The sequence below is a fragment of the Myxine glutinosa genome, chromosome 1, assembly GCF_964187855.1.
Source record: "Myxine glutinosa chromosome 1, kmMyxGlut1.1, whole genome shotgun sequence".
NCBI lineage: Eukaryota > Metazoa > Chordata > Myxini > Myxiniformes > Myxinidae > Myxine > Myxine glutinosa.
Genome location: NC_136261.1, coordinates 194,406,520 through 194,427,271, shown reverse-complemented (window position 1 = coordinate 194,427,271; position 20,752 = coordinate 194,406,520). Strand labels below are relative to the sequence as shown.

The 20,752-nt window shown below is 41.5% G+C and overlaps 1 protein-coding gene and 1 non-coding gene across 4 annotated transcripts in view; one reads left to right on the top strand and one right to left on the bottom strand.

The window, feature by feature from the left end:
• Positions 1-20,752, bottom strand: part of MUSK (muscle associated receptor tyrosine kinase) — a 105,459-nt gene that overhangs the window by 70,549 nt on the left and 14,158 nt on the right. For all 3 annotated transcript variants that reach the window (XM_068124587.2, XM_068124596.2, XM_078781936.1), the window contains exons 5-6: positions 18,900-19,041; positions 18,189-18,732 (exon numbers count right to left, since the gene is read on the bottom strand). In XM_068124587.2, coding sequence (XP_067980688.2) covers positions 18,189-18,732; positions 18,900-19,041 — 686 coding nt within the window. The remainder of the gene's footprint in view (positions 1-18,188; positions 18,733-18,899; positions 19,042-20,752) is intronic.
• On the top strand, positions 11,557-11,664 carry LOC137419695 (U6 spliceosomal RNA). Its single transcript, XR_010982994.2, has one exon. It is a non-coding gene; the product is annotated as a U6 spliceosomal RNA (small nuclear RNA).

The window sequence follows — 20,752 nt, the reverse complement described above, 5'->3', positions numbered from 1 at the left end:
GAATATGGCGGCCGAACCACGTGACCGATGACATCATCATCATTTTTTTTCTAAACTAATTTATTCCTCGATTATGCTCAATAAATTTCACCTTGATCAGACGAAGTTTTGTGCTTGTCGAATTATGACGTCATAATGGAGGGACCTATGACATCATCATTAACATATTTTATTCCCCATGGAGGTTTCTTTACAATGAGCCAGGTCTCAATTTTTTATCTTCAGCGCCTTCAGAGATATAGAGCTGCAATTTTTTTCGGGTTTTCCAAGATGGCGCCCATACCATGTGACCTATGACGTCATAATTATCATTTAAAAATTCTACAAGTGGAGGTGCACGTATGGTAAAAATTTCCTGTCAATTGGTCCAACGGTTGCAGAGAAAATAATATTTAATCTGTGCAGACAAACAAACAAACAGACAAACAGACAAACAGACAAATGGACTCAAATGCAATACCCTCTCCTCTGGCGAGGGTAATAATGGAATAATGATGAGAATAATGATTAAAATAAGAAAATGTTAAGGAGCTTCTGCAACAGAACTTTAGGTGCAATGGGATGTCAGGATTGGTCAGGGAGTGACGTCAGTGAGGGACAAAGTAGTGCGCATTGTACATCCCCCCCCCCTCCCCTTGAATAATATGACTGTGTCGCCAATATGCCTCCGCATAGTCCCACAACGGGTAGATGCCATCACTCTGCAGATGTATGGGTAGGGGATCACGTTTGTGAAGTTTCGTGTTGATTGGATAGGGTTCGTTTTTCTATCGAAGATGGCCACCAAAGCACGTGACCTATGACATCATAATTTTCAAACTATATGCAACAGTGCAATGAGATGATATTTGTAAAATTTCGCATCGATAGGGTGAACAGTTTCAGAGATATAATTATTTCATATTTTCCTTCAATCCAATATGGCTGCCAATCCATGTGACCTATGATGTCATAAATTAAATATTTCAATAAAAATGGGTCATAGATCATGTGCCTGCAATTTCTGATTTTTAGGATAAGGAATTCGATTAAAACATTTTTGCCTGGTATACCACTTCACCGATAATATCATTTTCATGCTTTTGTTCCCCATTGGGAGTACTTGACAATGTGCCAACTTTCAAATTTTTCCATTCAGCGGTTTCTGAGAAATATTTTTTGAATTATTTGCTTTTAATCCAAGATGGCTGCCATACCACGTGACCTATGACAACACAATTATCATTAAAACATTCTGCATGGGTGTCACTCCTACCCTGAAAGTTTCGTCACAATCGGACATATGGTTGCTGAGATAACGAGGTTTAGCCCAGACTTACGGATGTGCGGACGGATGGACAACCCGGAAACATGTCGCCGGAGGCAGAAAAATATTCAGACTTTATTGAAATCATGCATCTCATTAATGTGTATCTGCTTTTTTTGTCGATCCTCTCAAGGGAAATCATACAATGCTTTGAGGGGCATGCTGAAGAACATCAGCATACTGACATCTCGTAAAGCAAAATGTCTTCAAAACAGAAGGGTCATGAGCCATGGAAGGACTCACCTACAAAAAAGAAACAATGATGGGGCAAATGTATCGTCCATGCGGAAGCGGGAGGTATCAAACATGGAGAACTTGTGCCTTTTTCTGCAATGAAGGACGCACAGGGAGTTCTGAGCAAGCTCCAGAATGTAAAGGGTCGGCAAATGGCAGAACCTATTGATGACCCAACAAGAATGGCTTCTTTCTGTCTGTGAGCAAATACCTAAAGATATATGTACCACTGACGGCAATCATCGCAACTACTATTCTCATTTCACAGCGGATCTGAACAGACCAAAGCATTCCGATGATCATCCAGTAACTTCTGAATAATCTTGTAGATCCCCGAGAAAGGGAAGTAATGAATGAACTATATTTGAAGCTGATTGTATATTCTGCACTAAAGCTGGATGTAATAATGTCCGAAAGCAGGGAAGTTGATCTAAGGAGTCAACGACAGTTTTTTAGAAGGATGGTGGGACAACAATTCAAGAAGTTCCAGAGGAGAGGGAAGACCATAAATTGCTCCATATAATCCGTGGATTTGACTTTTTGCTTGTGAAGAAGCTTGAGATGGAGAAGGAAGTGCACATCAAAAGCAGAATACTGGAGAAGTACTAACCTTGAGCATGTGATGACACAATCTGGAATGGCACCTGCCCACCAAGAAACTCTCAATCATGTCTTCTGGTAGCTTACATAGGAAACGTTGTTGCAGCCGAACATAAACGAATATCCCTCTCAACGTTAACTCTGATGTACATTACAGAGATGGACAAAATCTCTCTTGCAACTCCTAAATATAGAGGATTTGCCTTGGCAAAATCCAGTTCACGAGGGCAGAACCTGAAGGAAATTCCCCATTATACTTGATATTTCATAGAAACATATCAATGGGTGAAGCAATGAGCAAAGCAAATGAGCTTTCTTCTGAGGACTTGGTCAAGGAAGTCGACAAGTTATTACGTGGTGTAATTGTGAGAGCTTTTAAACAGACAGCTGAACTCCAATGGCCGCCCTCTGTCAGTGATTTAGATGTGAATGATGGGTTACCGTTAACAACTCCAGCACTAGTTCATGACTTTTATCATAGCAGATCAAGCAGTCACCAAAGAAGTTCGATCCAGTCACCTGGTGCTCTCCTTAGGACAAGATCTTTGCCATGCAGTCACCAGTGGTGAATGGAAATTGCCAAAACATGTCTTGCGAAGCATGACTCTTTGACACTTGTATAGCAGCCGGCAGCTGTTGACCATGTTCAATCGATTTGGCCATTGTGAAAGCAACAGCTTTGCCATGTAATTAGAAGCAGCAGTTGATGCTCCATTGGAATGGAAGTCTTCTCTACTGACATGGAAAAACGTCAGAGTCCCATACAATGACGTGTTCCATTCAGAGTGGGATCATAAACACGGCTGGTGACATCATGATATACAGTCACGTGAAAAAGTAAGTACACCCCATGTAAAATTTGACTTTTTCAATATATTTAAATATACAGCTATTTGATCTTCATTTCAACAATATTGATAGATAAAGGTGATATAATATAACAAATATCATGAAACATTTACATTTTGTAGTCCATTGTATAACTTAAATAAACATAAATGCAAATTTCGCATGTGGAAAAAGTAACTACACCCTTGGCTCGAATAGGTGGTATTGCCCCCTTTGGCAGAAACAACCTCAAGTAGGCGTTTCTTATAACTGTCTACCAGTCTCTGACATCGACTGGGAGAAATTTTTGCCCACTCCTCCATGCAGAATTCTTTCAGTTGTGCGATGTTTGAGGGGTTTCTTGCATGCACAGCTCGTTTCAAATCCCCCCACAACATCTCGATGGGATTTAGATCCGGGCTTTGACTTGGCCATTCCAGAACCCTCCATTTCTTTCTTTTCAGCCATTCCTTGGTGGATTTACTGGTATGTTTAGGGTCATTGTCATGTTGCAAGGTCCACCTTCGGTTGAGCTTCAACTTTCCCAACAGATGGCCTCACATTATCCTCAAGCACCCTCTGGTACAATGAAGAATTCATAGTGGATTCTATGATGGTGAGCTGCCCAGGCCCTGATGCAGCAAAGCTGCCCCAAACCATAATATTTCCACCACCTTGCTTTACAGTTGGTATCAGGTTCTTGTGGTCAAATGCTGTCTTTGGTTTTCGCCAAACATGTCTTCTGGTACTGTGGCCAAATAGCTTTACCTTTGACTCATCTGTCCAGAGCACATTGTTCCAGTAGTGCTGGTCTTTGCCTAGGTGTTCATTGGCAAACTTTAGTCTTGCCCTGATGTTCTTTCTGGACAGCAAAGGTTTCCTCCTGGCACACCTCCCATGTAGATCAAATTTGTGCAACCTCTTTCTAATGGTAGACTCGTGCACTTTGACATCAACAGTGGCAAGAGCTACCTGTAGGTCCCGTGATGACATTCTGGGGGTTCTTCGAGACTGCTTTCAGCATCTTGCGGTCTGCTCTCGGGCTGAACTTGGTGGGGCGGCCTGGCCTGAACAAGTTGGCAGTTGTTTGGAATCTTCTCCACTTGTAGATGATCCTGCGGACAGTCGAATGATTGATTTCAAATTGTTTGGAGATCTTTTTAAATCCCTTCCCATACTCGTAGGCATCTATAACCTTTCTGCAGGCCTCGGAGAGCTCTTTTGATCTAGGCATGGTGACGCCGCACACTTCAACAACAAAGAGCAAGACAAACTAAATGTTTGAGGTTTAAATAAGACAGGTTCCTCCAAGATCCTCTCTAACGATGTTCTAATCATTTCCACCTGAGCTGGTGCACCTGATTCTAATTTTAGGTATTTGAAGTAGTGATAAATACAGGGGTGTACTTACTTTTTCCACATGCGAAATTTGCATTTATGTTTATTTAAATTATACAATGGACTACAAAATGTAAATGTTTCATGATATTTGTTATATTATATCACCTTTATCTATCAATATTGTTGAAATGAAGATCAAATAGCTGTATGTTGAAATATGTTGAAAAAGTCAAAACATTACATGGGGTGTACTTACTTTTTCACGTGACTGTAGGAGATGCAAGGTAATTGCCAGCATTGTACATTGCCAACTCATCGTTACCATCAGTCCCCAGGAGGAAACATCTAGTTATCGACATATTTACCTCCTCTACACTTACTCCCCCCTATTTCTCCCCCCCCCCCCCCCCCAGAGAATTAGCCCCTCCACATATTAACCAAAAACAAGGGCCCAGTCATGATGGAGAATATCGATCAACCACCTGAAAATGAGGCTGCGTAAAAAGATGCTCAAAATGTCTATTGGCTCTGGGTGATCTGTTGGGAGGCCAGCACAACAGGTAATGAGGAAGTGTCTTCCTGTGCAGCCTTCATCTCTGTTACAGAAAACCCTCCAGCTAAGCGCACTACGATTGCCATCTAACTCTGGATTCTGGAGCCTTCGACAGAGTACAATGTCATGGAGAACCTTCTCAAGGAGTCAAAGCAAGCCACTGAAGAGGTGGGCCAGAATTATACCATAAACACGTTTAACCTCAAAATATGCATGAAAGCTTTTCCGATCATATGGAACAACCCAGATGATTACACAAAAACCACATTGTACCGATCAGGGCATTCCACACGATCATGAATTATCTCAACATGATGAGCCACAAGATGGCAGGTACAGATTATGCTGAGCTACAGCTCCTTAGTGAAGCTAACTTGGTTACCTCCAGTTGTTTGAAGAAAGTACTCAGTGGGAAGAGCTACAGCAGAGCAATCTGGTGTCTCAAAGTGACAAGGGAGTCTTATGAGCGACTTCTTCTTTGGAACTACATGGAGCATAATCCCAACACAAGCAGCAATGCAGAAGCTCTGAAAGAGCTTATCATAGTAACTACTCCAGAAAATCTTGCAAAAGCTCTAAAAGATCATTCGGTGGCCATTTCTGGATACCACAAGGACTACCTTGAGTTTCAGAAGCAAATGCAGATTTGTCTACTGGGGAAAACTGGTAAGCTCTGGGTGTCTTTCCTCGATGATGTACGACTCTTTTTTCTTCTGATCAATACTATCAGGACCAACAGCTTCCCTCTATTTCACAAAACAATGGGGGAAATGACAAATTCCTTTTTCACGTCTGGTCATCAGAACAACATGTTTTTCCTTGCGTGGTTTTCCATCTTTCTCCTTATAATTGACAAGCCACATCCTAGTGGCAAGCAATTACTGAAGAAGGGAGTCAAGTAAGTAGCAAGATCTCTGATTCCATAGAATCTGTGTGCTGTTGACAAGAGAATGGAGGAGACATTGAAGGTCCCAAAGATGAAGCTGCAAACAATGGAAAAAGCAAATAAGCATGTTAAACTGACAACAATACAAGGGAACATTATCAAGTACCAGGAACAAGGTGATGTAGCCTTGGTGAAGTCTCAGTTAAGGTACTGGATAATTCAATCTCACTTGAATAGCTCATGTTCTACCCAATCACTGTGATCCCTCAAGCTCTCGCTACATTACATGGCTTCCTATTCCGAACAAGTAAAGCATCTCCAGCAACTCCAGTAAAGTAATTATCCTCTCGAATGATGAGATTTTCACTCGGTTACCACAACACAACTCCAAGATGCTCTTTATCTAAGATGGCAATGCTTTCTTCCACACACTGACAGATGTTCCTCCAACCTTCAAGTACATCAGACTGAAATTGCTGGATCAAATCAGCAACAATTGCCATGTTATTTTCTCAACAGATGTTTATATTGAAACCAGTCCTAAGAGTCATGAAAGGCTCTGTCGTGGCTGCGGTGAGAAATTGCTTCTGGAAGGCAAAATACTCGGAAGCCGGTGTCGCGAAATAAATCCGCCCCCGTATAAACTCTCCCCCCGGCGGATACGTTTCTCGCCCCCATCAGAATAGAATCGCCCCCCATTCTCGTTTGCGGATATATAAATATACATATGGAAATATTGGTTTACAAGAGGGGGCGTGATAAAAGTACTACTAATATTGTTTGGGGAATTGATTGAGTGCGGACTTACACATTTTCTCAATCTTTTTAAGACATACTTGAACATGTAATTATTGATAGATTATTGATAGATTATTGATCTAGTAATTATTGATAGATTTTTATTGGTTTATTTTTATTTTGGTTATGGTTTTTATGGTTTTATGGTTATTTTATGGTTATTTTTATGGTTATTTTTATGGTTATTTATGGTTATTTTATGGTTATTTTTGGTTATTTTATGTTATTTTATGTTACTTTTGGTTATTTTTATTTATTTTTATGGTTATTATGGTTTTATTTTTATTGCTTCACACCAATATTCAGTTGCTCTAGTTGTAGATTAATTGTAAAAGACCTCTTCCACAATCACCAAGAGCCATACAATTGTTACACTTTTTTCCAAGTTTGAATATCTGCTGAAACATGTACATATATATTATGAGGGGGCGATTTTGTCACGGGGGAGAGTCTATTTCGTGGCATGGGGGCGAATCTATTTCGAGGGGGGCGAATCTGTACCGGTACAGAATCGCTGGGGGCGGATCTGTTTCGTGACACCGGCAGATTTCAAAGTCTTCCTGCAGAATGATGAGAATAAAGCAAAGTTTTTTTTGACTGCTGTTGCAAATCTGTACTTGCTCAGAAGCTTCTTGTCGAATCTCTCAACAATCTGTTCCACTCATTGTTGATGGCAAGGCATTCAAACTGACTACTGTCAATGATACAGAACAGACAGAGGAGATTGAAGCACTCAAATCATCTCATGATTTACCTATTTCATGCCAAAGACGACGGATTCAAACTCGCTGTGCTTCGAGGTCCTGATGGTGACCTCTTCTTTATCACTCCACACTATGCTCACAGGTTAGAGCCTCTGATTGTGCTGCTTGATACAGATGTTGTTGAGCACAGGTGAATGAGGGAAAGGGAAAGTGAATCCAGTGAGGCAATTGCAAAATATGCCAACATACCTGATTGACCTGATATCTAAAGAATTTGCATATTGAGTGACTAAATTGGTTCACCAATCAAAAGCTAGAAGCCGATTGTTTTTTTTTAAAGATCAACAGGTCAAAGGTCAAGACTGCATACAATCATACATTTTTAATTGTATTTTTTTTTTTTAATTACCCTCGCCTGAGGAGAGGGCATTGCATTTGAGTCCGTTTGTCTGTTTGTTACTTGCCGGAAATGATTCCGGCAAGTATGTTGATCGGTTGGTATGTCTGTCTGTTTGTCTGTCTGTGCGCAGCACGACGTCTATACCTTTGCACGTAGAATCGCCAAACTTTACACACATATTTGTCTTGCTCTGGAATAGACTGTGCCCAATTGATGATGTCATCGGTCACGGGGTTCGGCCGCCATCTTGGAAAAACCGAAAAACTTTGCACCTCTATATCTCTGAAAGTGCTGAATGGAAAAAATTGAGACATGGCTCATTGTAAAGAACTCTCCACGGGGACTAAAATATGTTAATGATGATGTCATTGGTGCCTCCATTATGACGTCATAACTCGACAAGTACAAAACTTCATCCGATCAAGATGCAATTTCTTGAGCGCCATGTCGGCATTAACTGGTGGAGAAAAAAATAATGACGACGTCACCAGTCACGTGGTTCGGCCGCCATCTTGGAAAAACGGAAAAACTTTGCACCTCTATATTTCCGAAAGTGCCAAATAGAAAAAATTGAGAAATGGCTCATTGTAAAGAACTCTCGATGGGGAATAAAATATGTTAATGATGATGTCATAGGTGCCTCCATTATGACGTCATAATTCCACAAGTACAAAGCTTCATCCGATCAAGATGAAATTTATGAGCATCATCAAGGAATAAATTAGTTTAGAAAACAAATAATGATGACGTCATCGGTCACGTAGTTCGGCCGCCATATTTGTCCAAAATGGACGATAAAAAAGTACATTCCTGCAAGTCCTCGGTCTCTGACCGATTTTTCATCTATTTGTCTGTTTGTCCACACAGAATAAATATGATTTTCTCTGCAACCGTTGGTCCGATTGACAGGAAATTTTCACCATCGGTTCAACTCCACCTGCAGAATTTTGTAATGATAATTATGACGTCATAGGGCACATGGTATGGGCGACATCTTGGAAAAACCGAAAAAATTTGCACCTCTATATCTCCAAAAGTACTACATAGAAAAAATTGAGACATGGCTCATTGTAAAGAACTCTCGATGGAGAATGAAATATGTTGATGATTATGTCATGGGTGCCTCCATTATGACGTCATATTTTGACAAGTACAAAACCTCACCTGATCAAGATGCAATTTCTTGAGCATCACATAGGGATAAATTGTTGGAGAAAAAAATAATGATAACGTCATTGGTCACATGGTTCGGCCGCCATATTTGTTTTAACACAAAAGCCTTAAAAACCACTGAAAACACATCCTGGCGAGAGTCTGCAATCTCTGATTGTTCTTTCCTGAGTGTCACACATGAGGTGGGTTCATACTCTGAGGATGAAACATGGCAACAAGAAAGAAAAAAAAATTCTCATTTGTATCTTCACCAAAATGGGTTTGATTCTTCCATGTCACATGCCCAACCTGCCCAACAAATTTCGTCCAAGTCCGTCGATAAATTTTTGAGATATCATGCTATATATCGGTTTTAGCCATATCACTTTAAGTGAGAATAACTTAAAATATTGTCTGATCCGGATCCGCATCTTCACCAAAATCTAATCATTTCGGCCTTGCCACATACCCAACCTCTCCACCAAATATCGTCTGAATCTGTCCACAACTTTTGGAGATATCCTGTTCACAAACAGACAGAGAGATAGGTGAGTGTTTGTGTATTTGTTTGTCGCACTACTCCTCCTAGAGTTCTGAGCCAATTACATCGAAACTTGCTACATAGGGTCAGCATGGCCCCAAATAGTGCATATGGTTGTTTTTGTATTTGCCGGTGGTCTTGGGGGGCTTTTGGTATAGAGGGGAGGATACCAATTCACCATGTAAATGCGCATCATGTAGCGCCACTCCAGGTGGGTGAGGGTATTACAACCCAGGGCGAAAATCCCACAGAAAACCAACAGGACAGATCCCATAGGAAATTGGACCAGTACTAGTTTCAATAAGGAAAGTGAAACACTGGACCAGTAGAAAATACCAGTAAAAACCAGTCGGTCAATGGGACCAGTTGGAACCAATAAACTGCCAATATATAAATGAACAGGATTCAAAATAACCAAATTGGCATATGTAGGAAAATCGCATAACCACACTGAGAATTGAACCCAGGCTCTCTGGTGAACTCTACCAGTGGTGAATTGTAGCAGCACTCTGCCATCTGAGCCATCTCCTGGATGACAAGCAACTTGTATTCATACAAACAACAAAGACTCTAAAGGAAAATCCTGTTATAAAGAACATGGCTATAACTCAATTCTATGTGTAACTGTGTGTTTTGTGTTTGTTAATAACAAAATATAATTCAATTGAAATAAAATTAAAGTTTTAAAGACTGCATAATTTTTTTTCAGAAGTTTACTGAAGTTAGCGCACCGTCTTTTACACCACTTAATTTATCACGTCAAGTTTGTTATTTGTGCCTGTTATTTGTGTGCTTCATGCCATCCCTCAAAATCTTTAAACTACCGCCTAAAATCCATGCGGTTTATAATAGAGAATCATTGATATTTGTTTATATTGAATTTTGTTTTTCTTTAAAACAGGTACTCCAGGATACTCCAGGTCTTTAAAACAGCTGTTCACCACCATCTCTTATCTTCACCACCATCTCTTATCTCTCCAGGACCCCCATCCAAAACCTTGATCTTTTCTACCCACATTAATTCACCCCAGAACCACTTTTCTGAAATACCGACTTCTTTCCTGGAAGTCCGAGCAGTGTCCATGTGTTTTATACTTCTCCTACCCTGCCCCCTCTTCCCATGCCTCCTCCCTCCAAGCCCTCTCCCTCCCACAGATCTCCCGATGTCCCTGTTCTTAAAGGTTGTTCTTGTGTGCTTCCCCCTCTCTCCCCATCTTGTCGACCGCTCCCCTTATAACATGTTTTATGTGTCCGTTTTTTTGTGTGATTAATGTCAGGTCTTTCACGAGCCTTGATCTTGTATACCAAAAAAAGGGGAAAAAAGGAGTAAGTTTCCTGTTTAGAAGGATTTTCAATTCTGTTTGACTGCCAGACAGACTAAAGCAATTACCTTAGAGCTTAATCCATTGTGCGCATGTACGCTCGGAACGTACATTTTTGCAAAAATTCAGACCTAAAGCACTGCAGTAGGTTTGTGTTCCGATTCCTGTTCCGATTCATGTTCTGGTGTTCAAAACATATAGGTCAATTGAAATTAGGTCATTCCTCGATCACAGACTGCATAGTTGCCAACATTCAGAAAAGAAAACGCGGTGGGATTGAAAAGATCATGTGAGGGAGGAAAGTGACTAAGGGAAAGAGGAGGGTGGGGACGATTTTGTAATTTAAACCTTAAATTTGTACATTCTGTGACACCTTTATGCAAAATTAAAGCAGAATAATAATCATATTCTCCTGATGGACTTACACCCAAACGCCAACAGAAACCTTTTCACAACATGAAAGTATATCAAAAACTTCGATGAGATAATCTTTTGTGAAATTGACATTTTAAAAAGTGGTGGGCTGTTCAAGTACATACAAAATCTGTAAACTACTGCCTAAAGTGGCAACGTTCACCATCATGAAACTGCCTGTTGTTACAATAACCTTTTGCTCAGGTGAATATCTTGCATCGTTTGTGCCAAACAAGTTTCTGATTGAGATCCCATAATGCATTCTGTGAATGGCCACGTGATGTTTCATCCTACTGTTTACAGTTAAAGCTCAACTACTTCATTTTGATTCATTAGTACAACTATATCAAATTAAGAGTGAAAAAATGTAATTGGTACAATGTAAATTTTTTAAATTCTTAACAATTCAGTCACCATTGATGTAAGCGAGTAACAGTTGTATTGGGTACTAAAGGAGATCAGAATACATCAGTAAGTGTACTCGCTTCGGCAGTACATATGCAAAAATTGGAACGATACAGAGAAGATTAGCATTGGCCCCTGCGCAAGGATGACACGCAAATTCGTGAAGCGTTCCATATTTTGCTTTATTTTTTTATCAACCTCACTTATTCCCACAAGGAACTGTATAGTATATTTTCATCCACTTGTGTGCAAACCCTAACCCCAGCATACCTAACCCCAGCATACCTAACCCCAACATACCTAACCCCAACATATCTAACCATAACATCCCTTACCCAAAAATCCCAAACCCAACTGCCCTAACCCTAACATCCTGAACACTAACATCCCAAACACAAACAGCCATAACCCCAACAGCCACAACCCTAACAGCCTTAACCCAAACCATAACCATGTGCAGGCCAACCTCACTCGAGTTCAACCAGGCAGTCTACTTTAATATTGTTACGTTTGTGGGGGGTGGAGATAAATCTCAAGGAAAGTTCGGAATGTTTAGTTTAGCATGGACCATGTGACGCGAAGTAGAAGACCCTCAATGTACTACGTCGGGAGTCTGTATATAAAAAGATCGTATATGTGTCTCCATTCGAGGGGTGGAGCTACGCTAATTAGGTAGGGCTTAAGAATAATCCCCTGTGTGTAGTTGCCCTCCTGTGATATCCCCTACGTTTTATTTCATCAAAAAGCGTCGCCATTAAAACAACAACGACGATCGCCGAGAGTACCCGAACATTCCAACGAGCAAGTGAACCCCGCCCAGCCGAACATTCCCGAACGGCGGCTAGACTCTGCCTTGATGACTCATAACAGAGAAACTTCGCCCGAGCTTCGTGACTGGTTAAGGAGCCATGATGATGGATTAAGATGAGAACAAGAAAGAGCAATCAGAGATTCCAAACCCTCACCAGGATGTATTTTCAGTGGTTTTTCAGGCTTTTGTGTTAGAACAAATATGGCGGCCGAACCATGTGACCAATGACATCATCATCTTTTTTTTTCTAAACTAATTTATTCCTAGATTATGCTCAATAAATTTCATCTTGATTGGATGAAGTTTTTGTACTTGTCGAATTATGACGTCATAATGGAGGGACCTATGACATCATCATTAACAAAATTTATTCCCCATGGAGAGTTCTTTACAATGAGCCATGTCTCATTTTTTTTCTATTCAGCACTTTCAGAGATATAGAGGTGCAAAATTTTTCGGTTTTTTTTTAATGGCGGCGAAACCACGTGACCGATGACGTCATAATTAGCTTTTTTTCTCCACCAATTTATGCCTACGTGACGCTCAAGAAATTTCATCTTGATAGGATGAAGTTTTGTACTTGTCGAATTATGACGTCATAATGGCGGAACCTATGACATCATCATTAACTTATTTTATTCCCCATAGAGAGTTCTTTACAATGAGCCATGTCTCCATTTTTTTCTATTCAGCGTTTTCGGAGATATAGAGGTGCAAATTTTTCGGTTTTTCCGAAGTACTCCACGCAAGGAAAGCTAACTTGGTTACCTCCAGTTGTTTGAAGAAAGTACTCAGTGGGAAGAGCTGAGCTTTATCGATTATAGCCTCATTTTGTATGTCTTCATATTTCTTGTATGGAAAAAAATTGGGATTTAAATTTAATTCAAACATTGATCCAGACGTCTATTCTCTTTCAAACATTCAAACCGACAAAGGTAGTGATTTATCACAGCATCTGTAGAATTTCAATCCCATCTGTAGAACCCTTTTACTCAACTCCGTTTCGCTGTTATTTGGTGCAGCAAAAAGTAAACTGAGCTTTATAGATATTTAGATGATGAGCCACAAGATGGCAGGTATACTGGTACAGATTAAGCTGAGCTCCTTCGTGAAGCTAACTTGGTTACCTCCAGTTGTTTTTTTTGTTTTTGTTTTTTTGTATACTGAATCGAGGCTCGTGAAAGAGCTAACATTTATTTCACAAACAATTCAACCAGACAAACAAAATATATAAAAAGAGGGAGCGGAAGACAAGATGGGGAGGGAAGGGGAAGCACACAACCACAACATTTGAGAGCAGGGACATCGGGAGATGTGTGGGAGGGAGAGGGCTTGGGGGGAGGAGGCGTGCGAAGGGGGGGGGGGGAGAAGTTTACACAAGGGGACCGAAATTAGCGGGGGTAGTTTTTTTTTGTATACTGAATCGAGGCTCGTCAAAGAGCTTGAAGAAAGTACTCAGTGGGAAGAGCTACAGCAGAGCAATCTGGTGTCTCATAGTGACAAGGGAGTCTTATGAGAGACTTCTTCTTTGGAACTACATGGAGCATAATCCCAACACAAGCAGCAATGCAGAAGCTCTGAAAGAGCTTATCATAGTAACTACTCCAGAAAACCTTGCAAAAGCTCTAAAAGATCATTCGGTGGCCATGTCTGGATACCACAAGGACTACCTTGAGTTTCAGAAGCAAGTGCAGATTTGTCCACTGGGGAAAACTGGCAATCTCTGGGTGTCTTTCCTGGATGATGTGCGACTCTTTTTTCTTCTGATCTATACGATCAGGACCATGCAAAAGTAAAGCAGAATAATAATCATGTTCTCCTGATGGATTTACACCCAAAGGCCAAAAGAAACCTTTTCACAGCATGAAAGTATATCAAAAACTTCGATGAGATAATCTTTTGTGAAATTGACATTTTTGAAAGTGGTGGGCTGTTCAAGAATATACAAAATCGGTAGACCACCGCCTAAAGTGGCAGCGTTCACCATCATGAAACTGCCTGTTGTTACAATAATCTTTTTCTCGGGTGAACATCTTTCATCGTTTATACCAAACATGTTTCTGATTGAGATCCCATAATGCATTGTGTGCATGGCCACGTGATGTTTCATCCTACTGTTTACAATTAAAGCTCAACTACTTTATTTTGATTCATTAGTACAACTATATCATAATAAGAGTGAAGAAATGTAATGGGTACAATGTAAATTTTTTTAATTCTTAACAATTCAGTCACCATTAATGTAAGCGAGTACCAGTTGTATTGGATACCAAAGGAGATCAGAATACATCAATAAATGTACTCGCTTCGGCAGTACAACAAACAATTTGCAGTGTGCCGTCCTGACGGTAAACAAGCCTGCAAAATTGTACCTGGCAGGAGTAATGCCCTGCCGGTGGATTAAGGGGTCTCACTCCTATTAAGAGGAGTGGTCCCAATTGTATGAGCCATGCATTGTGGCCCTTCGGGGGGCATGATGCATGCGTTTGAATGACCATGCGCTTCCCCCTCGGGGTTGAGGCGCATGTGTATTGTTATGGGGACAGCCTTGTTGACGATGTGCCTTGACCATGGGGTCAAGGTGCACGTCCAAGGCTGTTCAAATGTTTGACTTTTTACCTTTTTTCTTGTAAAAAAGGCAGGCTCTGTCCGGGGCCCTAAAACGAACAATTTGCAGTGTGCCGTCCTGACGGTAAACAAGCCTGCAAAATTGTACCTGGCAGGAGTAATGCCCTGCCGGTGGATTAAGGGGTCTTACTCCTATTAAGAGGAGTGGTCCCAACTGTATGACCATGCATTGTGGCCCTTCGGGGGCATGATGCATGCGTTTGAATGACCGTGTGTTTCCCCCTCGGGGTTGAGGCGCATGTGTATTGTTATGGGGACAGCCTTGTTGACGCTGTGCCTTGACCATGGGGTCAAGGTGCACGTCCGAGGCTGTTCAAATGTTTGGACTTTTTACCTTTTTTCATTGTAAAAAAGGCAGGCCTTCGGATGGGCCCTAAACGCCAAGCCTGCAAAATTGTACCTGGCAGGAGTAATGCCCTGCCGGTGGATTAAGGGGTCTCACTCCTATTAAGAGGAGTGGTCCCAACTGTATGACCATGCATTGTGGCCCTTCGGGGGCATGATGCATGCGTTTGAATGACCGTGTGCTTCCCCCTCGGGGTTGAGGCGCATGTGTATTGTTATTGGGACAGCCTTGTTGACGTTGTGCCTTGGCCATGGGCTCAAGGTGCACGTCCGAGGCTGTTCAAATGTTTGGACTTTTTACCTTTTTTCACATGTAAAAAAGGCAGGCCTTCGGACGGGCCCTAAACGCACAATTTGCAGTGTGCCGTCCTGTGACGGCAAACAAGCCTGCAAAATTGTACCCGGCAGGAGTAATGCCCTGCTGGTGGATTAAGGGGTCTCACTCCTATTAAGAGGAGTGGTCCCAATTGTATGACCATGCATTGTGGCCCTTCGGGGGGCATGATGCATGCGTTTGAATGACCATGTGCTTCAGCCTTGGGGTTGAGGTGCATGTGTATTGTTATTGGGACAACCTTGTTGACGTTGTGCCTTGACCATGGGGTCAAGGTGCATGTCCGAGGCTGTTCAAATGTTTGACTTTTTACCGTTTTTCATTGTAAAAAAGGCAGGCCTTAGCTGTGGCCCCATAAGCACAATTTGTAGTGTGCCGTCTTGATGACGTGTGAACCAGCCTGCAAAATTGTACCCGGCAGGAGTAATGCCCTGCTGGTGGATTAAGGGGTCTTACTCCTATTAAGAGGAGTGGTCCCAATTGTATGATCCATGCATTGTGGCCCCTCGGGGGCATGATGCATGAGTTTGAATGACCATGCGCTTCCCTCTTGGGGTTGAGGCGCATGTGTATTGTTATTGGGACAGCCTTGTTGACATTGTGCCTTGGCCATGGGGTCAAGGTGCATGTCCAAGGCTGTTCAAATGTTTGACTTTTTACCTTTTTTCAGTGTAAAAAAGGCAGGCCTTTTGCTGTGGCCTCGTAACAGCAAAAATTGGAGTGATGCAGAGAAGATTAGTATATACCAGCATGATTAGCATATATTAGCATGTACCAATATATACCCTCTCATTATGACGTCATAATTTGATAATTCGACAAGTACAAAACTTCATCCAATCAAGATGCAATTTCTTGAGCATCATGTAGGCATAAATTGGTGGAAAAAAAAAATCCCGATTACCATGGGTCACGTGGTTCAGCCGCCATATTGGAAAAATCGAAAACATTTGCACCTCCATATCTCCGAAAGCACTGCATAGAAAAAATTGAGACATAATCTTACTGAGGAATCATAAATCAATCTGAGGTATCTTACTATAATTCACCAAATGTCTGTCTGTCTGTGTCTGTTCGAAGGTACAGCAAAAACGGCTCAACCGATCGAAACGATATTTTGTGGGTAATCCTGGGATCTCCAGGAGTAAAATAGGCTATTTAGTTTTCCCAATTTCAGCTTTGGCCTCCAGTATTCTCAGGTTTGGACTCCCGCATAACATAACGTTCATTGTGACGATGTTCTTATTGTGACGATGTATGTGTTCACGGTAGTGATTGACGTGACGGTGTGAACTTAATTTCGTAATGTTTTTCGTTTCGTAATCCTTTAATGAACGTTTAATGTTTAATGAGCGTTTAATGTTTAATGAACGTTTAATGGCCTTCGATGTCCGGGGCCGCACACGCGCTACACTGGACGGGCCAGCGTGTACCTTGCCCTGTGCCGTCAGGCTCGGGTAAACCGCTGAGCCCCATCCGTGATGGAGACTGGGGCTTGAGACAGTGCCCTTCATTAAAAGTATAATAAACGCTGTCTCCATCGATCTTGCCAAGGCCTTAACAGCTATCGGCTCAAAATCCTTTTAACTGTTGATTTGGTACAGTTACACGTATCGGGAATTTGGTACACGTATCGGGAGTACATACGACAGAGCGATTGTGAACACGATTATCGATCACGATTCACGATCACGATTCACGATCACGATCATCACAATCATAGTGAATCGATCACGATTTGAAACACGATGGAATAATATTTACCGATATGAACAGTGATGTGGATTTTATTGAAATTCTAAAGATACTGTTTAGATTTTCATGATTTGCATGTGATATGATTCAACGGATGTTCATATGAATCATTTTAAATATAGAAAACTTTCAATTTCTGATATTTTGCCTTTTCATGTGGGCTTCCCAATTGGAGCCCCGCCCATAGGGCGGCTACCGTTGCTGGTTGTGAAGAACTCTCCATGTGGAATAACACATATTAATGATGATGTCATCATGGTTCCTCCATGATGACGTCATAATTCGACAAGTACAAAACCTTATCCAATCAAGATGAAATTTATTGAGCATCATATAGGGATAAATTGGTGGAGAAAAAAATAATGATAACGTCATTGGTCAGTGGTTCGGCCGCCATATTTGTTTTAACACAAAAGCCTTCAAAACCACTGAAAACATCCTGGCAAGAGTCTGCAATCTCTGATTGCTCTTTCTAGTATTGTAAACATTTTTCGCTATTTTGAGCAAACAGAAGAAGAAAAAGTCAGAATGCAAACGAACGTGGAAGGGCGTTGCATTTTCAGATGCTTTCTAGTTATGTTTTAAATGGAAAAGCATCGTCGTAGACCACTTAAGGGAGCATGTTGAGTGTTTTGGGGTGCAATGGAGTGCATTGTCAATGGAGCATGTTATCAATGAATCACGTTATCAATGGAGCGTACATCACCAAATTGTATTGGGAAGCATATTATAGTGAAATAACGCACCCTTCTTTTTAGTTTACCAACACCACTGCACGATTCATGTTTAGCATTTAAAAAAGAAAATTGAGATAATAGCTTGGCAGGTCACCTTTTTGTTTCTTCATCATTCTCAGGTATTGTGATCTTCTTATGTCGATGGAAGTTGAAGAGGACCACAAGCAGTAGGAGAAGCACCGCCCCAGCACCAATACCAGCAATCAGAGAAAGAACGACCAGCATCGAGCGTGTTGTCGAGCTGGAAGGGCGGTTGGAATCTTGGTCTGCATTGGTGGAATGTCCATTGTCCACATCTTTGCGAGGTGCAGTGTCTACATCCAACTGAGTAGAACTGCGAGTATTTATATCAATGTCAGGGGAATCCCCGGTGTCCTGGTTCTGTTTTCTAGAACGAGTAGTGCCTTCATGAATTCCAGTGTCCTGAATCGTTTCCCGGTCAATTCCACCTGAGTAGACCTCTTCTAGGTTCAGCCCATCTTGTTCTTTGTCAAGCACTGCAGAATGGAAAGGTCCCTGATCCAGCCCAAACGCGTGACTAGCTGGGCCAAGCAATAAAGAAGGAGGAAGAGTCGTGGCAATGAGGACTAGTTGGTGTGAACTTTGTACTGTTGCATGAGAAGTTGCCGTAGTCAACCCTTCAAGGAGCAAAGGAAGAGGGAGAGAGAAAAAAGGAAGATAAAAGTAATGGACAATATCTGGAAGTTATAGTTTCTCTTGATAATAATCTGCAATTAGCAGTAAAGTATAAAGATACTTATTTAAACATAACATAAGGAGAGTAAAATAAGATTGTCTGGCTGACGTTGTACTCGAAGACGGGCGAAACTGGAAAAGGCTTCTCCAAGGCTGTTTGTCGCAGTACAGCGATATCTCCCAGCATCTTCCAAATGCACATCGTGTATTCGCAAGTTCCCTGAGGGCAGCAAGATCACTCGACCTCTGACCTGCCAAATACAGCATTGAGGAAGCACGACTGTATGCATCGTGTCGAGCTAATGCTGCACTCCAAGATGTCATTTCCAAAACGTGATGCGAGCCATTTTTTAACTTTTCTAAGTAACCAACCATGTGTTATGTGCAGTAAATTACAGGTACATTAAATTATCATAACATCAAAACTAGAGCAATGCGACTGCGTCGCCAATATGCCTCCACATAGTCCCTGCCAGTGACAACGGGCAGATGCCCTCGTTCACTGTCCTAAAAATAAACAAGTTTGATTTAAATTCCTTCAGCTGTTCTCAAGTATCACATTTTTACCAGACATAACAGGTTTCATATCGATCGGTGAAGCGGTTTCGGAGAAGGGTTTTTAAAAAAATATCGGCTTTCAAGATAATATGGCTGCCAAAACCACGTGACATATGGCATCGAAAATGTACACTGAAAAATGTACATATGGGTAGGGGATCACATTTGTGAAATTTTGTGTTGATCGGATAAGGTTTGTTTTTCTATCCAAGATGGCTTTTCACCCCTCGGCCCAAATTGGGCGAAGGTGTATTGTCGTCACGGGCGTTTTCCGGGCGTCCGGGCGTCCGTCAACTTTTGGTTTCCGACAATTTCAAGGAGAACGGCTTGTCCGATTAAATCCATTTTTGCAGTGTGTGTTGGGGTTGGGTAGAGTGGGCGCGCTGCGATTTTCAATATGGCCGCCACGGCAGCCATCTTGAAATTGGTTTCCGTCAATTTCAAGCAGAACGGCTTGTCCGATTAAATCCATTTTTGCAGTGTGTGTTGGGGTTGAGTCGAGAAAGGTTCCTTTCGAAAATGGGCGCGCTGCGATTTTCAATATGGCCGCCACGGCAGCCATCTTGAAATTGTTTTCCACCATGCATGGGCTGAAGGGTTATGCCTGCTTTGCGGTGCTATTTTTTCTATCTACGTGACCTACGACGTCATCATTTTCAAAGTCGATGCAGCAATGGTGTTTGATGAAATTTGTAAGGTTTCGCATCGATAGAGTAAGCGGTTTCTGAGATATAATTATTTAATATTTTCCTTTAATTCAATATGGCTGCCACACCATGTGACCGATGACGTTTTTGTGATCAACTTTTAATCGGCATGCCTAGTCGATGACACACGTAAACGTTCGGGTCGATCGCTTCAGTGGTTAAGGTTTTAGGTTAAATCCAACATGGCTGCCAAACTATGTGACTTATGATGTCATCAATTTAATATTTCAATACAAATGGGTCAGAGATCATGTGCATGCAATATCAGATTTTTTAGGATAAGGCATTTGATTTAAACATATATGGCGATATACCACTTCACCGATGGTTAAAACGTTTTGGGCAGATTATGCCTAAACTAAGTGAATGAGTTAGTTAGGTGACAAGAACAAGCCGATTAGCTTTTGGTTCAGGTCCGAATCCAGATCCGGCCCATCAGTGGATACAAAACGTAAACTATTCACTCTGGCGGTGGTATGCGCTATACCGAATGCTGTTCTAGTTAGCTCACCTGGAACGTGAGTCTGTCCGTAAACACTTGAAACTTCTTCTCCGAAACCGCTGATGGGATTGTGACCAAATTTGGCAGAAATGATATTTGTTGTGTTGTGACTAAAGTTTGTTTACGGCATTAAAAATATCGGGGTCTAAGGGGGTTTACCGGGGTCAAAGTGGGTCCAGGTTTGACCTCCCCAAA